This window comes from Cyprinus carpio, chromosome A6 (genome assembly GCF_018340385.1).
Source record: "Cyprinus carpio isolate SPL01 chromosome A6, ASM1834038v1, whole genome shotgun sequence".
Classification (NCBI taxonomy): Eukaryota; Metazoa; Chordata; class Actinopteri; order Cypriniformes; family Cyprinidae; genus Cyprinus; species Cyprinus carpio.
The window spans coordinates 11,050,268-11,069,875 of record NC_056577.1 but is presented as its reverse complement, the minus strand read 5'-3'; the positions used below and the strand labels follow the sequence as shown (position 1 = coordinate 11,069,875).

The 19,608-nt window shown below is 36.7% G+C and overlaps 1 protein-coding gene across 5 annotated transcripts in view; it reads left to right on the top strand.

Annotated features, from left to right (window-relative positions):
* Positions 1-19,608, top strand: part of LOC109096555 (arf-GAP with GTPase, ANK repeat and PH domain-containing protein 1) — a 190,059-nt gene that overhangs the window by 29,370 nt on the left and 141,081 nt on the right. Inside the window, exon 1 of one of the 5 annotated variants that reach the window (XM_042758024.1) lies at positions 16,620-18,699. The exons of 3 other annotated variants lie outside the window; for them this stretch is intronic. In XM_042758024.1, coding sequence (XP_042613958.1) covers positions 17,436-18,699 — 1,264 coding nt within the window. In that variant the 5' untranslated portion in view covers positions 16,620-17,435. Of the gene's footprint in view, positions 1-16,619; positions 18,700-19,608 lie in introns of those variants that run through there. One more of the 5 variants, XM_042758025.1, reaches the window with a different exon arrangement.

Here is a 19,608-nt window from a genome sequence, read left to right as displayed (position 1 = left end):
TTTAAAGCAATGCATAGTTATAAGCATCTGGATTTATGTTTTTTATATCTTAATACTTGAAAAATGCCAGTGAACTCCATGTCCTGTTGGCTCAAATGCTTTAGAAACATTCAAGAGTCTTGAACACAATGTGACCTCTCTGTCATTCCTCCTCCTATAAAGAACAAAAATTCAAGCCATGGTGAATGTGACCAGGTTAGTTAAAGCGGGACGAAAATCACTAAAAACGGTCTGCCTCGCTGCTATTTTCATGTAATGAATTTTACATTCACAGCTCCTTTGAATCCAGGGCTAGTGAAAGTTTAATTTGCATTAATTTTTATAAATTTAACAGATGATTTAATTCAGAGTTCACAAATGGAAAGAATACAATCACATATCACAACGTAAAGTGACAGGAACAATTCTTCCTGGGGCGCAGTAGTTATAACTAACGTTGTTTATGCTCATTCATACTCATTTATTGGGATGCAGTGGCATAAGCCTTCCATACTTGTGTGTCTGCAGTCTGCGTGAAGCATTTATGTGAGTGTCTATCACCTTCAGATGGCCTAGGGCTCTCCACCCGACTCTTTGACTGCCTGGCCTGTGTCATTTTGAATTTTTTAGCCTGTGTGTGCTTGTTTCCATGCATGCCTGTGTCTGTCCATTTCAGAATTGCGAGTTTATACCTTGCAGTTCTGACTTTATAACACAATTGCGAGTTTTGTGCCGTGCAAGTCTAAGAAAGAAAAAGTCAGAATTGCGAGATAAAAGTCACAAGTATACCGTTTTTACTTTTTATTTAGTGACGGAAACGAGCTTCCATATTAAGTTGATCAAAACGAGACACTAGAGGCATATATTATTTTATTTTTTTCTAAGGATTTCTATTAAAAAAAAAAAAAAAAGAACCCAAACTTTTTACAGTTTTATCCGGGGCTCAACTGATATATTCTACAAAACTTGGAACCCCATTCTAAATTTCTTTGATTCTCTGACCTCACTAGGTTTTGATTTGAGTGTGTTCAGTGTGTGAGCATGTTTATATCTATGTACAGTACAGTATGGTTGTTTGTTAGCATGCATGTTGTTATACTTATGTATGCATGGTTATATGTTTTGAATGTATGCACTTTCCCTATTTTTATTATTATTGTATACATTTTAAAGGTTATTATATACGTTCATGTATTATTATTATTATATTATTAATATTGTAGTCTCCTGTTAATCCTCCTGAGGGGTTTATGGGTGGGGGGAGGTTATCTATTGTTAGTCTAGATCTTGATTTTTTTATTTATTTATTTCTTAAATGTGGGGGTAAGATAAAAGAAAGCGCAGACAATATTCCCTTAGCTACATTGTCTTATGTTATGTTATGTTTTGTTTTTTATCTGTCTGTGTAATAAAGCATGTTGGAAAAAAAAATATTATCACAGTTTCAGGAAAAATCTTAAGTAAAACTATAGCCTAGTTTTCAACTGTGATTAAAAAATGTTACTTGAGGACCAAATGATTTCTAAAGGATCATGTGAAACTTTAGACTGCACTCTATATAGAACCTTAAATGGTTCTATCAGGCGCTTGATATTTGGAACCCCTAAAAGGTTCCATATAGAACCTTTTTTAAGGGTTCAGTGAAAAGAACCGTTTAGGGTCCTTTGTAGCCAGGAAAAAGGTTTTATATAGAACCCTGTGTGGTTCATTTTATGAATTTAGTTTTTGTTTAATTTTAATTAAATTTTATGACTAAAACAGCTCATATAGATACTTTATCAGCATAAGCATAACACATCAAAGTATTATGTCATTATTTTTATTAGCATTTTTTCCCTTAAATTGACAAAACAGTGCATTCCGTTTTACAAATATTAGTGTTTCATCAAACCTCCTCCCACTTACCCAGCCATCCAACACGCATCAGTCATAAATATTTTGATTGCTACACACAAACACACATACAAAAACAATAATTGAAAAAGTTAACTTGGAAAAATAAATAATTAAATAAGTATCCTGTACTTTCAATACATGTGAAGTATTAAAGGGATTCTCCACCCCAAAATGAAAATTTAGTCATTAATCACTTACCCATGTCGTTCCAAACCCGTAAAAATCAGTGCCATCATTGGTTCAACCGTAACGTTATGAATCGACGAGAATACTTTTTGTAAGCGAAGAAAACAAAAATAATGACTTTATTCAACAATTCTGTTCTGTGTCTATTCTGTGTCTCGTCACTTCATAACGTTACCGTTGAATCACTGATGGCAGATGGACTATTCTAACGATGTCTTTCATACTTTTCTGGACCTTGACACTGTTATTTATTTGGCAGTCTATGGGACAGTCACAAGCCTCCCGGTTTTTATCCAAAATATCTTAAATCGTAGAAACCTAGAAATCAAGTAGTCTATGAAATTTTTTGTATGCTGCAACTTTCCCCAATTCTGTAACCCATGAAAGATGGCAAACCTGATAAGTCCACATTTCTGAAAAGGCAGCTAACTTGTTTTTAAGTTGCATAAAATCATAATTTAACATTCAAATAATTAATATTCAGAAAAATGAAACATTTCCTATACGTTTCCTAGGTCCAATACAACACAGCACAAAGAAAATATTAGGCTTTTGCCAGCATTATTGATATGTAAAAAATAGTTTTTGTCTATATATTTTTGTGATCTATAATCTCTTGCCAGGATTAGAATGTGAAAGAAGTTATATAAGGCTATAACATATTATAATATACACACACACACACACACACACACACACACACACACACACACAGACTCACACACTCACACACACTCACACCCACTGCAGATTCGGCTTATGCAGATTTTGATGTTGCCTGCCACACTTTTAGCCAGTCACGAGGAATCAGCAGACAGACGTGATGATTCATGAGTGATGTTTTTTTTTAAGTGCGATAAGGGATCAGAATTTGAATGTATAACTGTATATTCAAGCTATCACAATGCCAGAGTGGCCTAAATGCAAGTTACATAAAGAGTGGGAGAGTGACTCAACTCTCAAAATGTGAATTACACCTTTTAGAAGGAGATTACATAAAGGCTCTGATATCATTGTAACTCTGAAATCAGAGCACAGTTGAATAATCAAAATCGAAATTGCTGGACTTGATTAGTTTTGATTATGCAAAGTTCTGTGTTAAGTTCTATAACATGTACTTCATGAAAGACTTCCTCTAGTTCTGTCTGAAGGTAAAGTGCGACATGAAGGTAAGCGCATTACTGTTGTTGTTAATATTTTATTGTTGGATTACCGTACAGTTATGTACAGTATCAATGAATGACAGAGTTTTGATTGTCATGGTGTGTTGCCTGAATGAGTGTGTAACCTGCTATGTTGCTTATTCTGATCACTTACAATGGGCACTTTTTGCATTTAAATAGTCTTACTCTGTTGACATTGAAAAATGATGCACCTGTTTTTTTTTCAAGGGTGTCAGTTAATTTCTTGATTGCTGTTTTACACTGTCTGTCTGCATATTTAAGTCATTTTTGGTAGTTCTCTTTAATGTATTTGCCCTGGTTTGATCCGTTTTACTGGGAAATATATCTATTTTTGTATTGTTCTGTCATCGTTTTTTTGTTTTAAAGAGTTAAAAAGGGTCCTTATCAAACTTGATTGACATGGCACTAACATTCTATCACATTGTTTTGACAGTTAAAATTTTGGGCTTGTTTTTTTTAATTAAGTGGGCGGGTTTTGGTGAACATTTGGGCTGGAAATTGTCCATCCAATCTAGCTTCTCTGTTTGTAATCACTCTCGCGAGAGGCACACGGCTGAAATGCCATGCTTTGCAGACGGGATGAAACTGTTGTTTGCCGATTATGTTGAACTTCCTTTTATGCATCTGTTTATAAGCTATAAGAATAGAATTTTGGAATGAAACACTGAAACTCCATATATGATATAAGCATGTTGTTTGTCAATATAAGAGCTGTATGATATATTTTGTCATGACAACTGAAGAACTTGAAATCATGCTAGTTAGTGTGCAGAATAAATAGCAGACTATAGCGTATACCTACTAATAAATAGCTAGATAAACCTGCTAGAACTTCTAGTACACAATTCTACCTATTTCTGCCTAGTTTTGTTGGTATGAATTAATGTATTAAGGTTGATTCAGTGATATAAAATGATGTTTTAGGCTATAATGAAACCAATTAATGTAGACGTTTTTTCAGTTACAAGATCATGTAGCAATTACTTTCTATTTAACTTGAATGTACATTGTAAGTTTATTTTCTTCAGAATGAACACACACACACACACACACACACACACACACACACACACACACACACACACACACACATATATATATATATATATATATATATATATATATATATATATTGCTATATATATATATATATAATATTAAAATAGAAAAGTTATTTTAAATTGCAATTTTTCACAAGTTTCACAATATTTCATCAGTTGCAGTGTATGTTAGGTACAGATATTGCTTTCAAAAAGGTCCTTTACTGCCATGATAATAAGTCTTTATTATTGCGGATTCCCATTTTCGCTCCAAAATGTCTCATAATAGGAAATCAGCACCCTCTCATTCCTGTGTGCGTCTTCATGGGTTTATTTATAGACCTGTAAGGACACTCTGTTAGTATGAATACAAATGAGAACTGTGCCCTTCAAAATATGCAGCACAAAAGCAGCCTCAGTTCTTAAGCGTAGTAGCACATTCACACCACTATGTGGTGGCAGTGAGCTTTGATTGTAGTCAGCAGAATAGGTTCATGAACAAATATGAAAACCTAAAGATGTGTCCACTAAGAAACAGGAAGGATACTTGTTTTTCATGTACAGAGATTGTATTTTTCCCCTACAGTTTTTGTCTCTCCATCTGATCCTCGCTGCTGTTTATCTTTTGAGTTTGCATACTTAAGGCTTCTTGTGCGCACAGTGCTGTTTTAGAAAACACAAAGTGCATGTGGTTGTTTTGAAGTGGAATCTGACTCCTTTGTATGTGATACAGGGTTCTGGTGCATGTTAACATGCATTATTCTGCACGCTGAGTCAATATCTGTGTGTCTCAGTTTGGCTGCAGTTCTAGGTCAGACTCCCGTCTCGCATTATTTGTGTTTGCTCAAAGATGGCGGCACATCTCCCTCGTTGATACACCGCTACTTCAGGGGTCCTACTGTGGAGCGAGGGGGCCCAGCCAACAGCCAATTTGCAGTAATGAGCCTAAATTTGTAAGTGCACTGAAAATATCAGTGTGTGCATGTATCTGGTAGGTTTTTTGGTCCCAAGTGTTGTAGCTTTAATGTTTAATGACAGTGTAAATTCTTTATAAAACACTTATTGTTTTTATAAATAATCCTGTGAAAAAAGTTATTTTGATAGATTTTTGAGATCTCTTTAATGCATAAATGGTATGAATGAAAGTTTTTACAGTATTATATGCCATGTTTTTGGTGTGAGATCTATTAAATAGATAATTGTGTAATATAACATTAATTTAACTTAGCATGAAAGTAGCTGTAAATCAGCAATTCTCAACCAGTGTGCTGGGTCCCAATATGAGCCCTCAGCAAATTTCCAAGGGGGCTGCATAATATTATTAATTAATTTATAAAAGTCTAACTTAAAATGCTAAACAAATACAATAAAAAGTATATGTAAGTTTCAGATCATCAGACAAATTTTTCAGATTTTAATCTGATTGATCTGATTTTAATTATTTTAATTACCAATGTAACAATGCATGAACACGAGCCTATTGTTGTTTTAAACAAATGTTGTTGTGTTGCTATTTGTCAAGCTCAACCATTTAACACTGTTACCCAAGTTATGTTAAGAAAAAATGATTAATTTTTATATTTTTCCCCCTCTAAATTGTAATATGATTATAATTAACTGTAAACCAACATTTGGGATGAATTCGCAATTTTGTTACCCATTTTGGTATAGTTCTTAATTATATTTAGTGTAGTTCTTAATTATATTATTAAAATATTTTAATTTTATTTTTTATTGCTAAAAATGATAAATATTATAAATAATGGCAATGGTTTGCCTTCATTTTAATTAACTAGAAAATTTAACCATTCACGTAATATTTTGCTTGACATTGTGAGGTTGATGGTCAAAGTTTCAAACATTTTCTTCTTTCATTCAGGCCTCGTTGTGTACATTATTTGTGAAACATGTCAGTACTCCATACAGAGTTCAGAACTTTAAAGCTTAATAGTGCTTTTTAGTATAGCCTATATACTTGCAACATTCAGTCATGAATGAAAAACTATGTGTTTCCTTTAATTAGTAAGATATATTTAATAATTCATAGTCTCTAGAACTGTTGTTTTGGCTGCAGTCTGTTCTTAATGTATTTCTAACAGAGACCAATTCAGTTAAATTTTTGAAGTCACACACACACACACACACACCGTGAATGATAATATTGTCTCTCGTAGGCCTCTAATGATGTCTCCAGGGCAGGAGTTTGTGTTTGTGTGTGTGTTTACGTAGGATGCTGTTCTTCCTTCCAGCTTCTCTGCTTTATTACATTCTTTTTCTCTCTCTGACCAATAGAATATCTGACACTTTACCTTTCCTTGCCCTCTCAGTCTCTTCTACTTTCTTCCCCTTACCATCCCTTGTTCTTTCTGCAGCTGTCTCATTCAGCAAACACACCATTGCCTGTGTCAGGTATTGCCGTCACCCCTTTGTGCATTTGTTGGGTGTGTTTATGCAGGTGACTGGTGGAATTCTGGGACTTAAGTATGTGCGTGGGTCTTCGTTTCATGGGAGACTGACAGCTACTTAATGAGAATGAAATTCACATCGATAAAGTGTTTACACTCTGTGGGTGTTTGGGTTCTGTGACCGCTGATGTGGATGGGTCTTAACACAGTGGATGGCATTGTTTTATTTGCTGGGTTTTTTTTCCCTTAAAGAATGTTAAAAGGATTTCTTTGAGATAAGCATTTCTTTGAGACATGTCCAGGACATTTCCTTTTAAACTCTTTATAACCTAAATAACTGATACTGTGGCTTCCTCTTTCTGTTTTCATATAATGGAGCACACATGGACACCAGGCAAGGGTTGCACCAGCCATTTGTCAGGCCTTTGTCAAATTGGGACATAAAGTTCACACTAGTGACTACTAGTTTGTAACTCTGGTCTTTATTTGGGTGTATTATTGTTCTTAAGGAAGAACTTAGCCAGTAGCTTGTAAGCTCTCCATAAGTAATGTGCAGTCGCATATGATGTTTACCTTTTATTATTCCATTAAGAAGCCTACAAAATTATATTCACTTTAGTTAATATGGTACATAAATAACAATGAAATAAAATGAGTATAATTAAATGTGTAAGAAACTATATCTAAAATTAATAAGGGCTAATAAATACACTACTGTATAGGGTCAGTAAGATAAAAAAAAAAGAAGAAATTAATACTTTTATTCAGCAAAGATGCATGAAATAGATCAAACATGACCGTTAAGAAATTTACATTGTTATAAAAAAATGCATTTCAAATAAATAATATATATTTTTTTAACTTTCATATTCATCCAGGAAAAAATATCGGTTTCCACAAAAAAACTTTTTTTAACATTGATGACAAGAAGAGATATTTCTTGACTCCAAATCAGCACATAGAATGAATTTCTCTGTACCATTTTTTATGTATATATATATATATATATATATAAAAAGACTGGGTAAGCATGAGACAAACTAATGCATCAAACTTTTTTCATGTATTTTTGTTTTGACATGACATGCCTGACACGCATGAGCACACACTATTTAGATAGATTTTGTGCGAGGAGTCAGTTATTCACATAATGTTCTCACTGTAAATGTCAGCAACTAAAGATTGAAGTCTGTTAATCTGCAAAACATACTTATTCATGTAATTTAATGTCTGTTATTTTATTCCAGTTGTTACTCCTGGTTTCAGCTAAATTTAATAATCCAACAGTCAAATATTATTAAATGCAGCAACTAGACAAATTTAGTGTAACCAGCCTCAGATTCTTAGTAATAGGTAAAAAGACATGTTCTCGCGTTGCAATTTATGTTGGTTTTTGTACAGCTGTTGGTCTATATACACATGCATCAGGTAGACGTCTTTGGCTGTTGTATCATGTCTTACGTTATGAGATTTTAAAATGCAATGACAATTTAAAACAATTTTTAACCTAACCCTAACTATGAAAAATGAGCTGCGAGACTGCTGATCTCCGATGAACAACCCCTTGTGTAGGTGTGCAGGAAACAAGATTGGTCTGTCTAAAATTATCTTCTTTTTTTTTTTTTCTATAATGTTTTATTTATTGTGATCTATAGATATATTTTGAGGGAAAATCTGCTGCCAGCTTGCATTGCTGACATCTTGAAAGGCTTCCTGTGTTCTAAAGGAATCTGATGGAGTTCAGCCAACTTAATGTCCTGTTTTTCTGAACACCAAGCACTTCCTCCCGCTGCCTCTCTCTTCCCTCCATGTTTGTTTTTTTTTTTTTTCGCGCTTTTTTATCTTGAACGTGTGTGGTTCATCAGCAGTTTCATAGCCAACACTGTTGACTTCTGTACAAAAAGAATGTGAGTCTCCACTCTTTACACTAATGAGTAATTTAGACTAGTGTTTACCAAATTTGAGATGTCTTTGTAATAAAACACACCTGATTCAAATGATCAGTCAACTGACCCTTCATTTCCGATCCTACCTGCGGATTCCCCCCATTTTCCCAGACATTCTTTTCTAATGTATGTCAAGGGAGGATCTGTACATTTTTTTTTTAGAAAATATTGAAACATGGTAAAACAGTAATGTGAGGGCTTTTATAATACTGTCAGAAGGATACACAAAGTAATAATATATAAAGAGTAAGAGAATTTGTTACTAGCCTACCGTTCACAGTTTTTAATCCTTTTATTTAATCCCTGTTTTTCCCATTTGTCACTTCAGTCTAGTCCAAATAAGAATAATATGAGCACAGTTTACTGAAAATTTCACTATTCACAGAAATCTCTGCTTCATTGCTATGCAGTGTTCTGTAAAGCTAGTCTTGATTTAGTAACGCTACCCAAGAGGTTTAGTAAAAACTGTTGTTTTGCCTTAATATGTCGTCTCAAATATGGTACGAGACAAGTTGTTTTCTCAGCAACACTGACGTTTTTAGATGGAATAACAGCAATGCCACAGGACACAGCGTAATTATAGGCTCCAAACTCACTCAAACAGACATTTTTCCATATTTATACTCAAGCCTGAATTTGAGACGTTATTGCTAGATTGGTAATGCTTGCCATCTATCTGTTGACAGAAGGAAGTTGGGAACTGGTGTCCAGACGGACTTAAAGGAGATGAATTGAAGCTTGGCTTTTGTTGCTAACATCTGTGACTCTGAGCTGTGTTGCGTAGCGACAGCTAGATGGCATCAGCATATTGAGTGACCTGCAGCAGGCTGGACGGAGGAGCTTATGTCCACACAGATTCACCCTGCCCTTGCTGACAGTGTAATTTAAGCGATTTCAGTTTAGTATTACCTTTTGATTCCATTCAGTCCTTTCACATCAGATCCTGATGATGGTTTCTTGTTGGGGTTTTGGGCTGTAGCTCAGGTTATCTGGTGTAAATCTAATGCTCAGTGTCAGATCAGTTGTGCGTTGTGCAGCTGGCCAAATCCTCTTTAAAATGCGGTCACGCCAAGAAACTTAATCCTGCTTCCTACATTCACCCCATCGGCCCCACTTCCTGTCCGTCGCTAGGCCAGGGTGGCATCCGTAGCACTTCACCCTTTTTTTTCTCAAGCAAAACTATCTGTATTAAATAATTTATACTATGCATTTTAATTGCAATGTAATAAACAGTTTAAATTGTATATTGAATAAATACACATAAAATTCTAAAATGTATTTATATATATATAGCGATTTGTGTCTGTCTAAACAGCTGCATTAATAGCAATTTATTCAAATTCTAATGTTTATCACAGATTTTTGGTGTAAAGAGCCCTTAACAGTTAAACAAGATCATACTGACATTTCCATTTTATTTGAATTAATTGTGCAGACCTTTAATTATTAGTCAGATTGCTTTCCTTACACCATATTTTCCTCATACCTGTTAATTTGCACAAGATGCAATATCTAGACCCGGAGAGCTGACTCAGTATTTTGGCTGTGTATAGCTGAGGTTGAATGTGAACCGTGAGTGAGTTCAGGATGTTTTATTTTTAGGCAGGTTGTCATTGGAGGGCGGCTTGAGAGACAGAATGAGCATATGGTGTGATCTGTGAAGGGTGATTAAGTCTGGATGAAGGCAGGAGCACTGCAGGGATGCCCAGGGGGTCTTGGCTCGGCTGCTGCCTCTACTGCCCCTCTGATAGGAAATGGCATACTGTTCCTGCACCACTTTGGTTGGCATTGCGGCTGTGGAGTTCTGATAAGATTACAGACACATTTGGAATGTGCCTTATAATACATTTACACTGATTCAACAGGATCCAGTCATATGTGAGAGTCTGGGAGTGTGTGTATTTGTGAACTTGGCCTCTGAACTCCAACCCTTCCTCCACCTGCTCATGAATATGTAATGTGTGTGCTAAATGCCACACTGAAACTACATGGCTTATGAATAATTAATGCTTGTATGTAACAACATGACTCAAATGCTAGTCTTAAGCCCTTGAAATGACTTTAAAGCTGCTATAAACAGGGCCAAACACATTTGATCACTATATTAAGCCCTAGTTTGACCTTCAACCTTGCTTAGCAAGAAAGTGGTGTCTTAAAAGTTGTTTTGTGTACGGTATAATTTAGTATAGAAATGATAGACTGTTACTAATGAATGTTTTTCTTTCTCTTTTATGTCATCTTGGTTTCCTTGTCGTAATCCTCAAAGGTAAGAGATGTTTTATTTATTAATTTATATCAGCTAAAGCTATCAGGTGCATTCTGTTTTTGACCAATGATCCTCTCCAAGGGCCCAGGCCCTCTAGAGAGCCTCAGCAATCTTCGAGGTGGGCACAGTATGACATAAAAGTATTATATGATTAATAAATAAATTATTTATTTTAAAAAAATATATGTATTTGTAATATTATGATGTTACAATATTCAAACCCTAATTTAAATAATAAAAAAAGATCATATATTTGAAGTTGGAATCATCGGTGTAATGCTGATGTTTAATGCTGAGACGCTGCTTTGAAACAATCTATAAAGTATTAATAAAGTCAAGATGTGAACTGCAGTCAATAGGTATTCTGTTCTAGCGTGAATTTCACATGTGAGAATGTGCAAACAGAGGCCTGTTGTTATTTTTAACTATTAAAAATAGTTTTTATTAATTGAAAGTAGAAATAAAATAGAAATAATAGATGGAAAAGCATAATATTAATGGTAATTAAAATGATAAATAGAAATAATTACTAAATAACACTGAAACAAAGAACTCCTACACAGTGAGTTTTCTTATCGGGTGTGATTTATGATTGATCATCACACAGCATTTTCATGTTCATTGTGGAGAGACAAATTTCTTATTGCTGAAATCTTGTTTTGTAATGACACAATGTTTGACTAAAATGCTAAAATATGTCATAAAAAGTGTGATTTCCTTGAAAGATTTTTATATAAATCTGTCTAATCTTGCCATTTCCAAATATATTTGATCAAATTTATATGCAACATTCTGGGAATGTTAGTTATATCTGCTGTTCTCGTCATATTATCTGATGTTCATATGTTCCTATATGTATGCCTTTCCTTTATGTATGTTACCACCTGCTATTCCTGTGCTTCGTGTTATCTGATTTTCCTGTTTTAATGTTATCTGTCATGTTTAGCGTTATATATATATATATATATATATATATATATATATATATATATATATATATATATATATATATATATATATATATATATATATATATATATATATATATATATATATATATAGCCTATACAGTATAATCTCCATTTCCTTTAGTTTAGTATCATGTTTTGATCTGTTCTTAATCTATTTATAGCTTAGCTAGGATTTGCACAAATCTAGTCCCTTTATATTTTTTACGTTTGTGCTTTTGAGTGAATTATGTATGTATCTGTGCCCATATGCCAGGGTGTGTGTGTGTGTGTGTGTGTTCCAGCAGGGGTCTGTATTTTCTGCTAACTGACCCATTTTCCACCGCCTCATGGGGGGGGATGAAAGGCAGTGTGGTGCTTCGCTCTTTCAATCTCTTTTCTCATCAAAGAGAGAGGGAGCGCTGCTGAAATGCACCTTATTCCGTGTTCAAATCCCTCTATCCCAGCATCCCCACATCAGCTTCATCGCAGCTCTGTTGGTGCCTTCATAACTGTCTTTTAATGTCTAAACAATCACGTTTAAAGTTTTTAATGGGTTTGCGTGAGCTCACACAGAAAGCCAAGCATTTCTCCTGTGTTGCAGGGCTGCAATTCATATTTAATGCAATGCGGAGAGTGTGTGAGAGTGTGTGTCGATGCGTAGGAGGGAAGCTGCAACCGAGGGTGCGTTTTTGAATGTAGAAAGAGCATGAGAGTGTCTTTTATATTCCACTGCAGTGTCAATTCCCTTTTGGCTTTGCTAGTTTTCTGATCTCCATTTTAGCAGTGACCTGCAAAAACGCTAACGTAGAACGAGTCTCTCACCAGCGTTTTGTTTCAGTTTCTGAGCTGTAGAGTCAAGGTTGATGAAAGGTCTGGAAGTAAAGTCTGCCCTCAGGAAAAGTGACCTATGTGAATGTGAGGTGGGAACCGGCCAACATTTAAACATAAAACTTTAATAAATAAATAAACAACCACAAAACGAAAGGAAAGCCCCTCACGGACGAAACAGAACAGAACAACAACAACATAAATAGGCCTGGTCCTCTCTCGTCCTTCACTGTCATCGCTCCTCCGTGGGACTCCACCGGCCTCGCTCCGTTCCCACCGCTCTCGGCCCCACCCCACGTCACAGGGCTGCAGACATGGTTTCAGTTAACTTAAAGTTCATTATCCATAAGACTTTTAGTTTTCTGAACTCAGCATGAAAGTGGAGCAGTGGAGGTCTTGTTTTGTATGGAATTACCTCTTTATTAGCTCTTTCTGCAAAAACATACAACTACACTGACAAATTTTGATTGTTTTTCCATAGCAAATACACATTCTTTTTTAGCCGCAGCCAGGGAACACTGTGGGTGCTTTCCTTCTGCTTTTTATAGAATAAAAATAATAGTAAATGCATTTATCAGGTCATGACACATATTACATTACAAAGAGTTTTGTTTTTATGTAAGAGTTTCTGTTTAAATAGTTGGACTTCCTCTGTTCCAAAGTCACTCAGATTCTGCTTTTAACCAGAATTCACTTGTGTAACAATAGAGGAGCTTTGTGTAAGTGGTTTGTATGAGAACAGATATGAGTGATATCTCAATGTCTTTCTTTCAACCTGCCGGCTGGATTCTTGATAACAAGTAAAACAGTGATCAAGACATGGACTGGATCCTTGTTCTCTCACTGCTTTTTCCCTCTAATAAGCTTTAGCTAATAATGTGGATCAGAGACAGGCTGCACCTGTGAAGCTCTGTGGTTTGTATCGGGGATCTTACATGGTGCAGGAGTGATGAAATCCACCAATCATGGTAAATGTGGGAGAATTACTTTTATATATATATATATATATATATATATATATATATATATATATATATATATATATATATATATATATATATATATATATATATATTTGTATTTGTAGTCCAAAGCACTTTAAATCAGTGTGGGCTCTTTTGGCTTGGTGAGAAGACAGGTGGATCCTTGCATGCTACATTCTCTTCAAACCAGGGCTCTCGAAATATAATTTCATTAAAGCAGCTTTCATGGTCTGGCCTGCAATTATCAGATTCCTGTGTCTTTCTTGGCCATGAATTAAAAAAGGAAGAAGCAAAGACAGGTCCAGAATGCTCTAGATAATATTCACTTTGAAGTAGATATACAGCTCTTTTTTTCCAGTGTTCTAAATTTGTGAACATGAGCTCCAATTGTGTTATTTTTAGGATATTACAGTTTGCGAATTCTGATAAGAAACAGATCTTTGAATTTGTATAAAATGTGTTTAGTGTATTATTACTGGTGCAGTTGAATTATGCATGACGTGAGGCTTTTTTCCTAAAGTTTGGGAGAACATCTCTAAGACGCATTAGGCAAAATCTCAGTTTTTGTAACTAGTGCAAGCGGCTCTGCTTTCATTTCATGGCATGCAGTGGGAAATCTTACACTGGAGAATTTTTCTGCAATCAGTCAGGCTCCTGGGTCGCCCAGCGGTGCCACGTGCCGTTCAAAATAACTGTACTCCAACGTCATTTTTATTCAGCTGCATGCAAAAATATGCAGAAAGATTAATGTAATAAAACATAGAAACATGCTTGATGCTCTCGCATTACTTCTGTGTAGGCTCTCGGTTATATATTTCATATGGAACGTGGGGTTTGCCTGCTTTATATTCCATTCTCTGTGTTAAAGTATTTTAAGGAGGTATGAAGTCATCCAGTCACATGTGAAGGGCGATGTGCTGCATCAAGAGTGTGTAGTGCATACCTAGGCTTCTAAGCTTGCTTCTCTTTTTGACAGTGCTGCGGCTGTGATGAAAGGACGAGGTATGTTTGAAGTCGGACAACGTCGTGTACAGAGGTGTATAATTTGCTTAAACTGATTTTCCATAGTCTTACAGGGTGCAGAGGTTTGAAGCTCGACAATCAGAGCAGAACTGAAGGAACTGGAGCACATTTGGTGTGTAAATCTATGACGTAAATCCATTTTTTTTTTTTTTTTTTTACTCCTGTGGGGGGGGAAAAAAATCCAGTTCATACATAGAATGATTTAAATACATATCTTTTATGATGTTCAAGTTTTTAATTTATTTTAAATTAATTTTGCATTTTTTTTTAAAGTAAAATAATATCAGCAGGATACAACTGTGGTATCTTAATAAAGAAAAATATTTTTGTTAAGAAAGCATTTTGACATTTCTGGCATTCCTTTTTTTTTTTTTTTTTTTTTTGATGTTTTAACTACTTTTTCTCTTCTTAAATGTTAATATATTTAAGTACTTAATGTTTGAAAAGCTGTTGTCCACTAAATCAAAATTATATAGTAAATATGGGAAAAAAATACATGTATGAAAAAAAGACAAGGGAAATATATATATATTTTTTTTTTGGAAAATGTTATTACTTTTCACTTTATAGATACAACACAGAACATTTTTGAGTCTTTAAATTTAAACTCTTGTTGAAAATGGAAGCTTTTAAAAATTTAAAACCAACATGAATTCAAAGATTGCATTTCTGAGAACTTGGCGCATTTATTTAAAACTCAAAAATGCTGTGTGTACAAGAGATCCAAAAAGCCGCATGTACATTATGTGAATTGTTTTGGTTCTATGGAAATATTGCATGTAAAACAGTCATGCCAATTCATTTCTTTGAAATGGAAATTGAAACTATTCTAATCATGGGAATAATGTTAATAACTCTTATGGTTTTACAAAAGAGGTTTCACAATATGTATCTGTATCTTGAATGATTGAGATGAGGGAATTTAGGCCTTTGGACGGGAGAGCAGTAGATGAAGACTGCTGGAGTAGATGGAAGCTTCACGGGGCAGGTGGGGCTCCACTGGTGAGTTAGGGGGAGGGCAGGGGAGAGGTGATGCTGAGAAAAGCTGTACAGAATGGATCCTAATGAGCCTTTTCTAATCTGCCCAAATCTTTGTAACAATCCCACAAATGTCAAGCCGGAGTTTGGAGGTGAAAGGAAGACAGGGATTTGATTGGAGAGATAAGAGGGGTCATCTTCAACACCCACACCTCTCTCCTCACAGACAGCAGGGGGTGATGGAGAGGTGGCCTGAGGGCAGATGAAAGTGCTCAACCCCAAGTATGATCTGACTGATTATGAAATATGATATGAATAGTCCAAATATACTAGTCTGTTAAATACTGATACTATGGGCATTGAGAAAACTAGATTTGTTTTTAAGTGTACAAAAGTGCAGTGAACCATTTTAATAATTACTAATAAATTAAATAAACCTGTGACATGTTATTCCCATCTCCTGTCCTTTTCACACAGTGATGCTTTTTTTCTTAAGTGCTAAAGCATCCATAAAACAAACCATTATTTCACGGTATTCGTGCATATACACAGTTTAAACGATAACATATGCGCAAAAAAGTACTTTGTGTATTGTAACGTGTTTTTTCTTTCTCGTTTGAGCCCGGGTGGGTTTCAAGTTTTTGATGGACAGAGACTTGGAAACCCCACCCCCGCGCGTCCGCTGGATAGTGCGATGTCCCGGAGTGGGTCATCCAGCGGAGTAGATTCGCTTCAAACTAATACTCAGTGTTTATCTTGACACACCAAAGCAAATACACGCTTGCATTGCAGTTACGTTTATGTGAGCAAACTTTATCTGTGCCACTGCGTATTGCTTAACATATTTATGCGTGCAGGAATTTACCTTCACAAGTAGGCTACAACATGTGTTTTGATATTTCTCCCAGGCACCAATTATTAACATTATATAGGTAACGACAAAAATAATGTTGTCAGATGAGTTTTTTTACTTCTGATTAATGCGTGAATGTATTTTACATTGATTTATTTAATTCCCGTATGATCATCTGAATAAATGATGCATGTCGCATGAAACAGCACTAGTGTGAAAAGCGTCTAGGAGAATCCGTTCCTGGTTTTCCTTCGGCTCAGACTGGATGATTTGTGTGTATACGGAGCACACGGGGCAGATAGAGGAGAGAGACGGGTATGGATCCGTAGCTCTTGCCGCTGTCTCGTTTCTTGGGACTGTCGTTTTGAATACAGCGAGGCTCGAGCTTTGAGTCGTGCATGGTACATTTGAATGAGAGTAGGGACGCACAGCGGCGGAAAACAAAGACGCGCCCGCTTCGGTGCAAAGGCGCAAGCTGGCTGCGCGGCGGGGGATGCACGGGCACAATAGGAAAGACCACACACTTCTGCTTTAGGAGGACAGTGTTGCAATAACATTTCCCCCCAGACAGACAAGCCTCGCAGCGGGGAACAGGAATTTGAAGCCGGACTTTACTTTTTAGGCAAATGTTATGTGAACGAGGACGGGCTTTGCACTGGACGTCTAGGTGACTTGATGGGGCTCTTTCAGGATTTTTAGAATGCGCAAATAGTCTCAAAAACGCACCGACACAGCAAAGGAAAATTTAGCGCACCAACGCGATTTTGTGCTGAGATTGTTTAATATTATTATTATTATTATTATTATTATTATTATTATTATTATTATTATGCACTCTGGAGATCACCAGCTGTGGGTGAAATCACGCTAGAAACATATTTGACCTGAATTTATTTACCTGGATTTGGTTTCTGAAGAATGTACTTACTTGATGGTAATTACCCGGAAAGGATGGAGCGGGGTACGCCACAAAGAAAAACCGTGTACCGGATATCTTTGACACTAGTGAAAAAAGAAACTCTGCAGGATGGCGGAGGCCCAGCACACCGGCGGCTGGAGAACCCTAAAGTGAGCGCGTACCGGCGGGAGGGAGCCGCTGACGCTCAGCGCAGCTCCCCGCTGGAAGAACTGAAAGAAGTGGAGGACGAGTCGGACGAATTTTCTGCACACTCATACATGAGGAACTTCAGGACATTTAGTACTGGACATCTAGAGTTGGGCAGGTTGAAAATCTCAAGGAGGGCGCAGCATTCACATAAAGACAAGGAATTAAATGAAATGTGCGTCCAGCCAGAGAATGGACAGAGCAAGGTCATTGAAAATGGGGCACTAGTGCACAAAAAGGCAGATGATGTTGCTGAAAGTGACAGATTGAAATGCGATGCTGAACATGGAGAAATCTGCAGCACAGCTGCTGCTAATAGAGGAAGCACAGACATTCGAAAAAAAATGCTCAAGACTTCCCGGAGCACAGAGGAACCAGTCAGTACATGGTCAGATGATACCTCAGAGGAACCTAAGGGTGGCAGGACGGCCAAAGAGAGCTGCATCTCTTATTTGCTGGCTAAAGGGAATGGGAAGTCACCCCAACCAGCACCTGAAACTCCTCCGGTGAAGAGACACCCAAGCCTGCTGCGGCGAAGTTTCAGCTTTCGCCACTGGACGGGTGGAGAGTTGATCCGCATACGGGCGCTTTCCAAAGAGAAGCATCACAGCAGCTCGGGCTGCATTGGCCACGATGAAGAGCACAGTCAGGCCCAGGCCGGTGTGGTTCTTCAAAACATGGCTTTCGCCGAGTCTGAGTCCACTGAGAAGCGAAACACTTTGGATGTGGGTGAGGTCCTGAGCAAAACTGACTCGGTGACTGAACCGGGCCGCAGGGAGAGGATGAAGGGCAAGAATCGAACTCTGGATAACAGTGACCTGCTCAAGCTGTCAGATACATCTTTGATGGACAAGGAAGGTTTTATTAGAGGAACAGGCTCCCGTTCCAGCGGGCAGGAACGTAAACTCATTCGGTTCTTCAGCGGTATCTTCTCAAAGCGAGATGGGACATCCACGCCACTTAGCAGCCCCAGCAACCGGGCTCTCCGGAAGAACAGCCTACTGGGAAGTCAGCGGAGATCAGAAATGAGCTACTCGCAGTCCAGCACTGAAAGTGTTAACGGATGCCAGCCGGACGGTAATAGCTGTTATCTTTGCTCTATTTTTTTGGCTTCATGTAGACATGTTATGAGGAAGGAGGATGCTCTGTTTGCTTTATTTGACTTAACACGGTGGTTAGAGGATGCATGTTTGTTTTGGGCAGGACAGTGTTGTTTAGTCCACACTTCGCAGGCCGCCTGTATTTGTGTTTCATTATGCTGCATGCTTGCAGCTTACTCTGAGAGCTGGCAGCCTTGTTTGCAATGGCAAGTGTTTACATACTTGAACCATGAATGTAAAAATCCTCATTAAGTGCTGTATCCACTAGCCTGCTCTATATATTTTGCTGGTAATGCACAATGTCAGAGTGACGGTTTCTCCCACTTATGTTTTCTTCATGAAGTTTAGAGTTAATATAAGTGGATTGCACTATTCACACAAACACCTTTTTCCTTGTTGTTTTGCATCTATTATCTCACTGTCAGTGTTACTGGTGGCAGCAGGTCATCTGTGAAGGCCACCGCCCTCTCCTGTCATTAATATGGTAATGTAGAGCTGTTGTAGATACTGTGTAGAGTTTCATAGAGATTTGAATGGATTACCATACACATCTAGAGACTGAGGTCAGCAGACCCTCAAGAAAGGCGTGTTGCCTCTGTCTGCAAAATATGCCTTTTGGACAGGGTTTTCCGTTCTTTTGATCTCTTAGCATGAAGATCCCCTTGCAAGGATCACCCATACTAAATTATAATCACAGCAATGCAATTCAGTCTTGAAAGACAAATTTATACAGTCATATTATAGAGAATTAAATAACTGGCTTTTATATTGTCACTGTATGCATACTATTGTACATTATATCATCTGTAGAATATTTACTTGGAACTAAGTCGACTGATTAGTATAAACCTTTAAGATAATAAAAGACTTTTTTTTTGCTTATTGT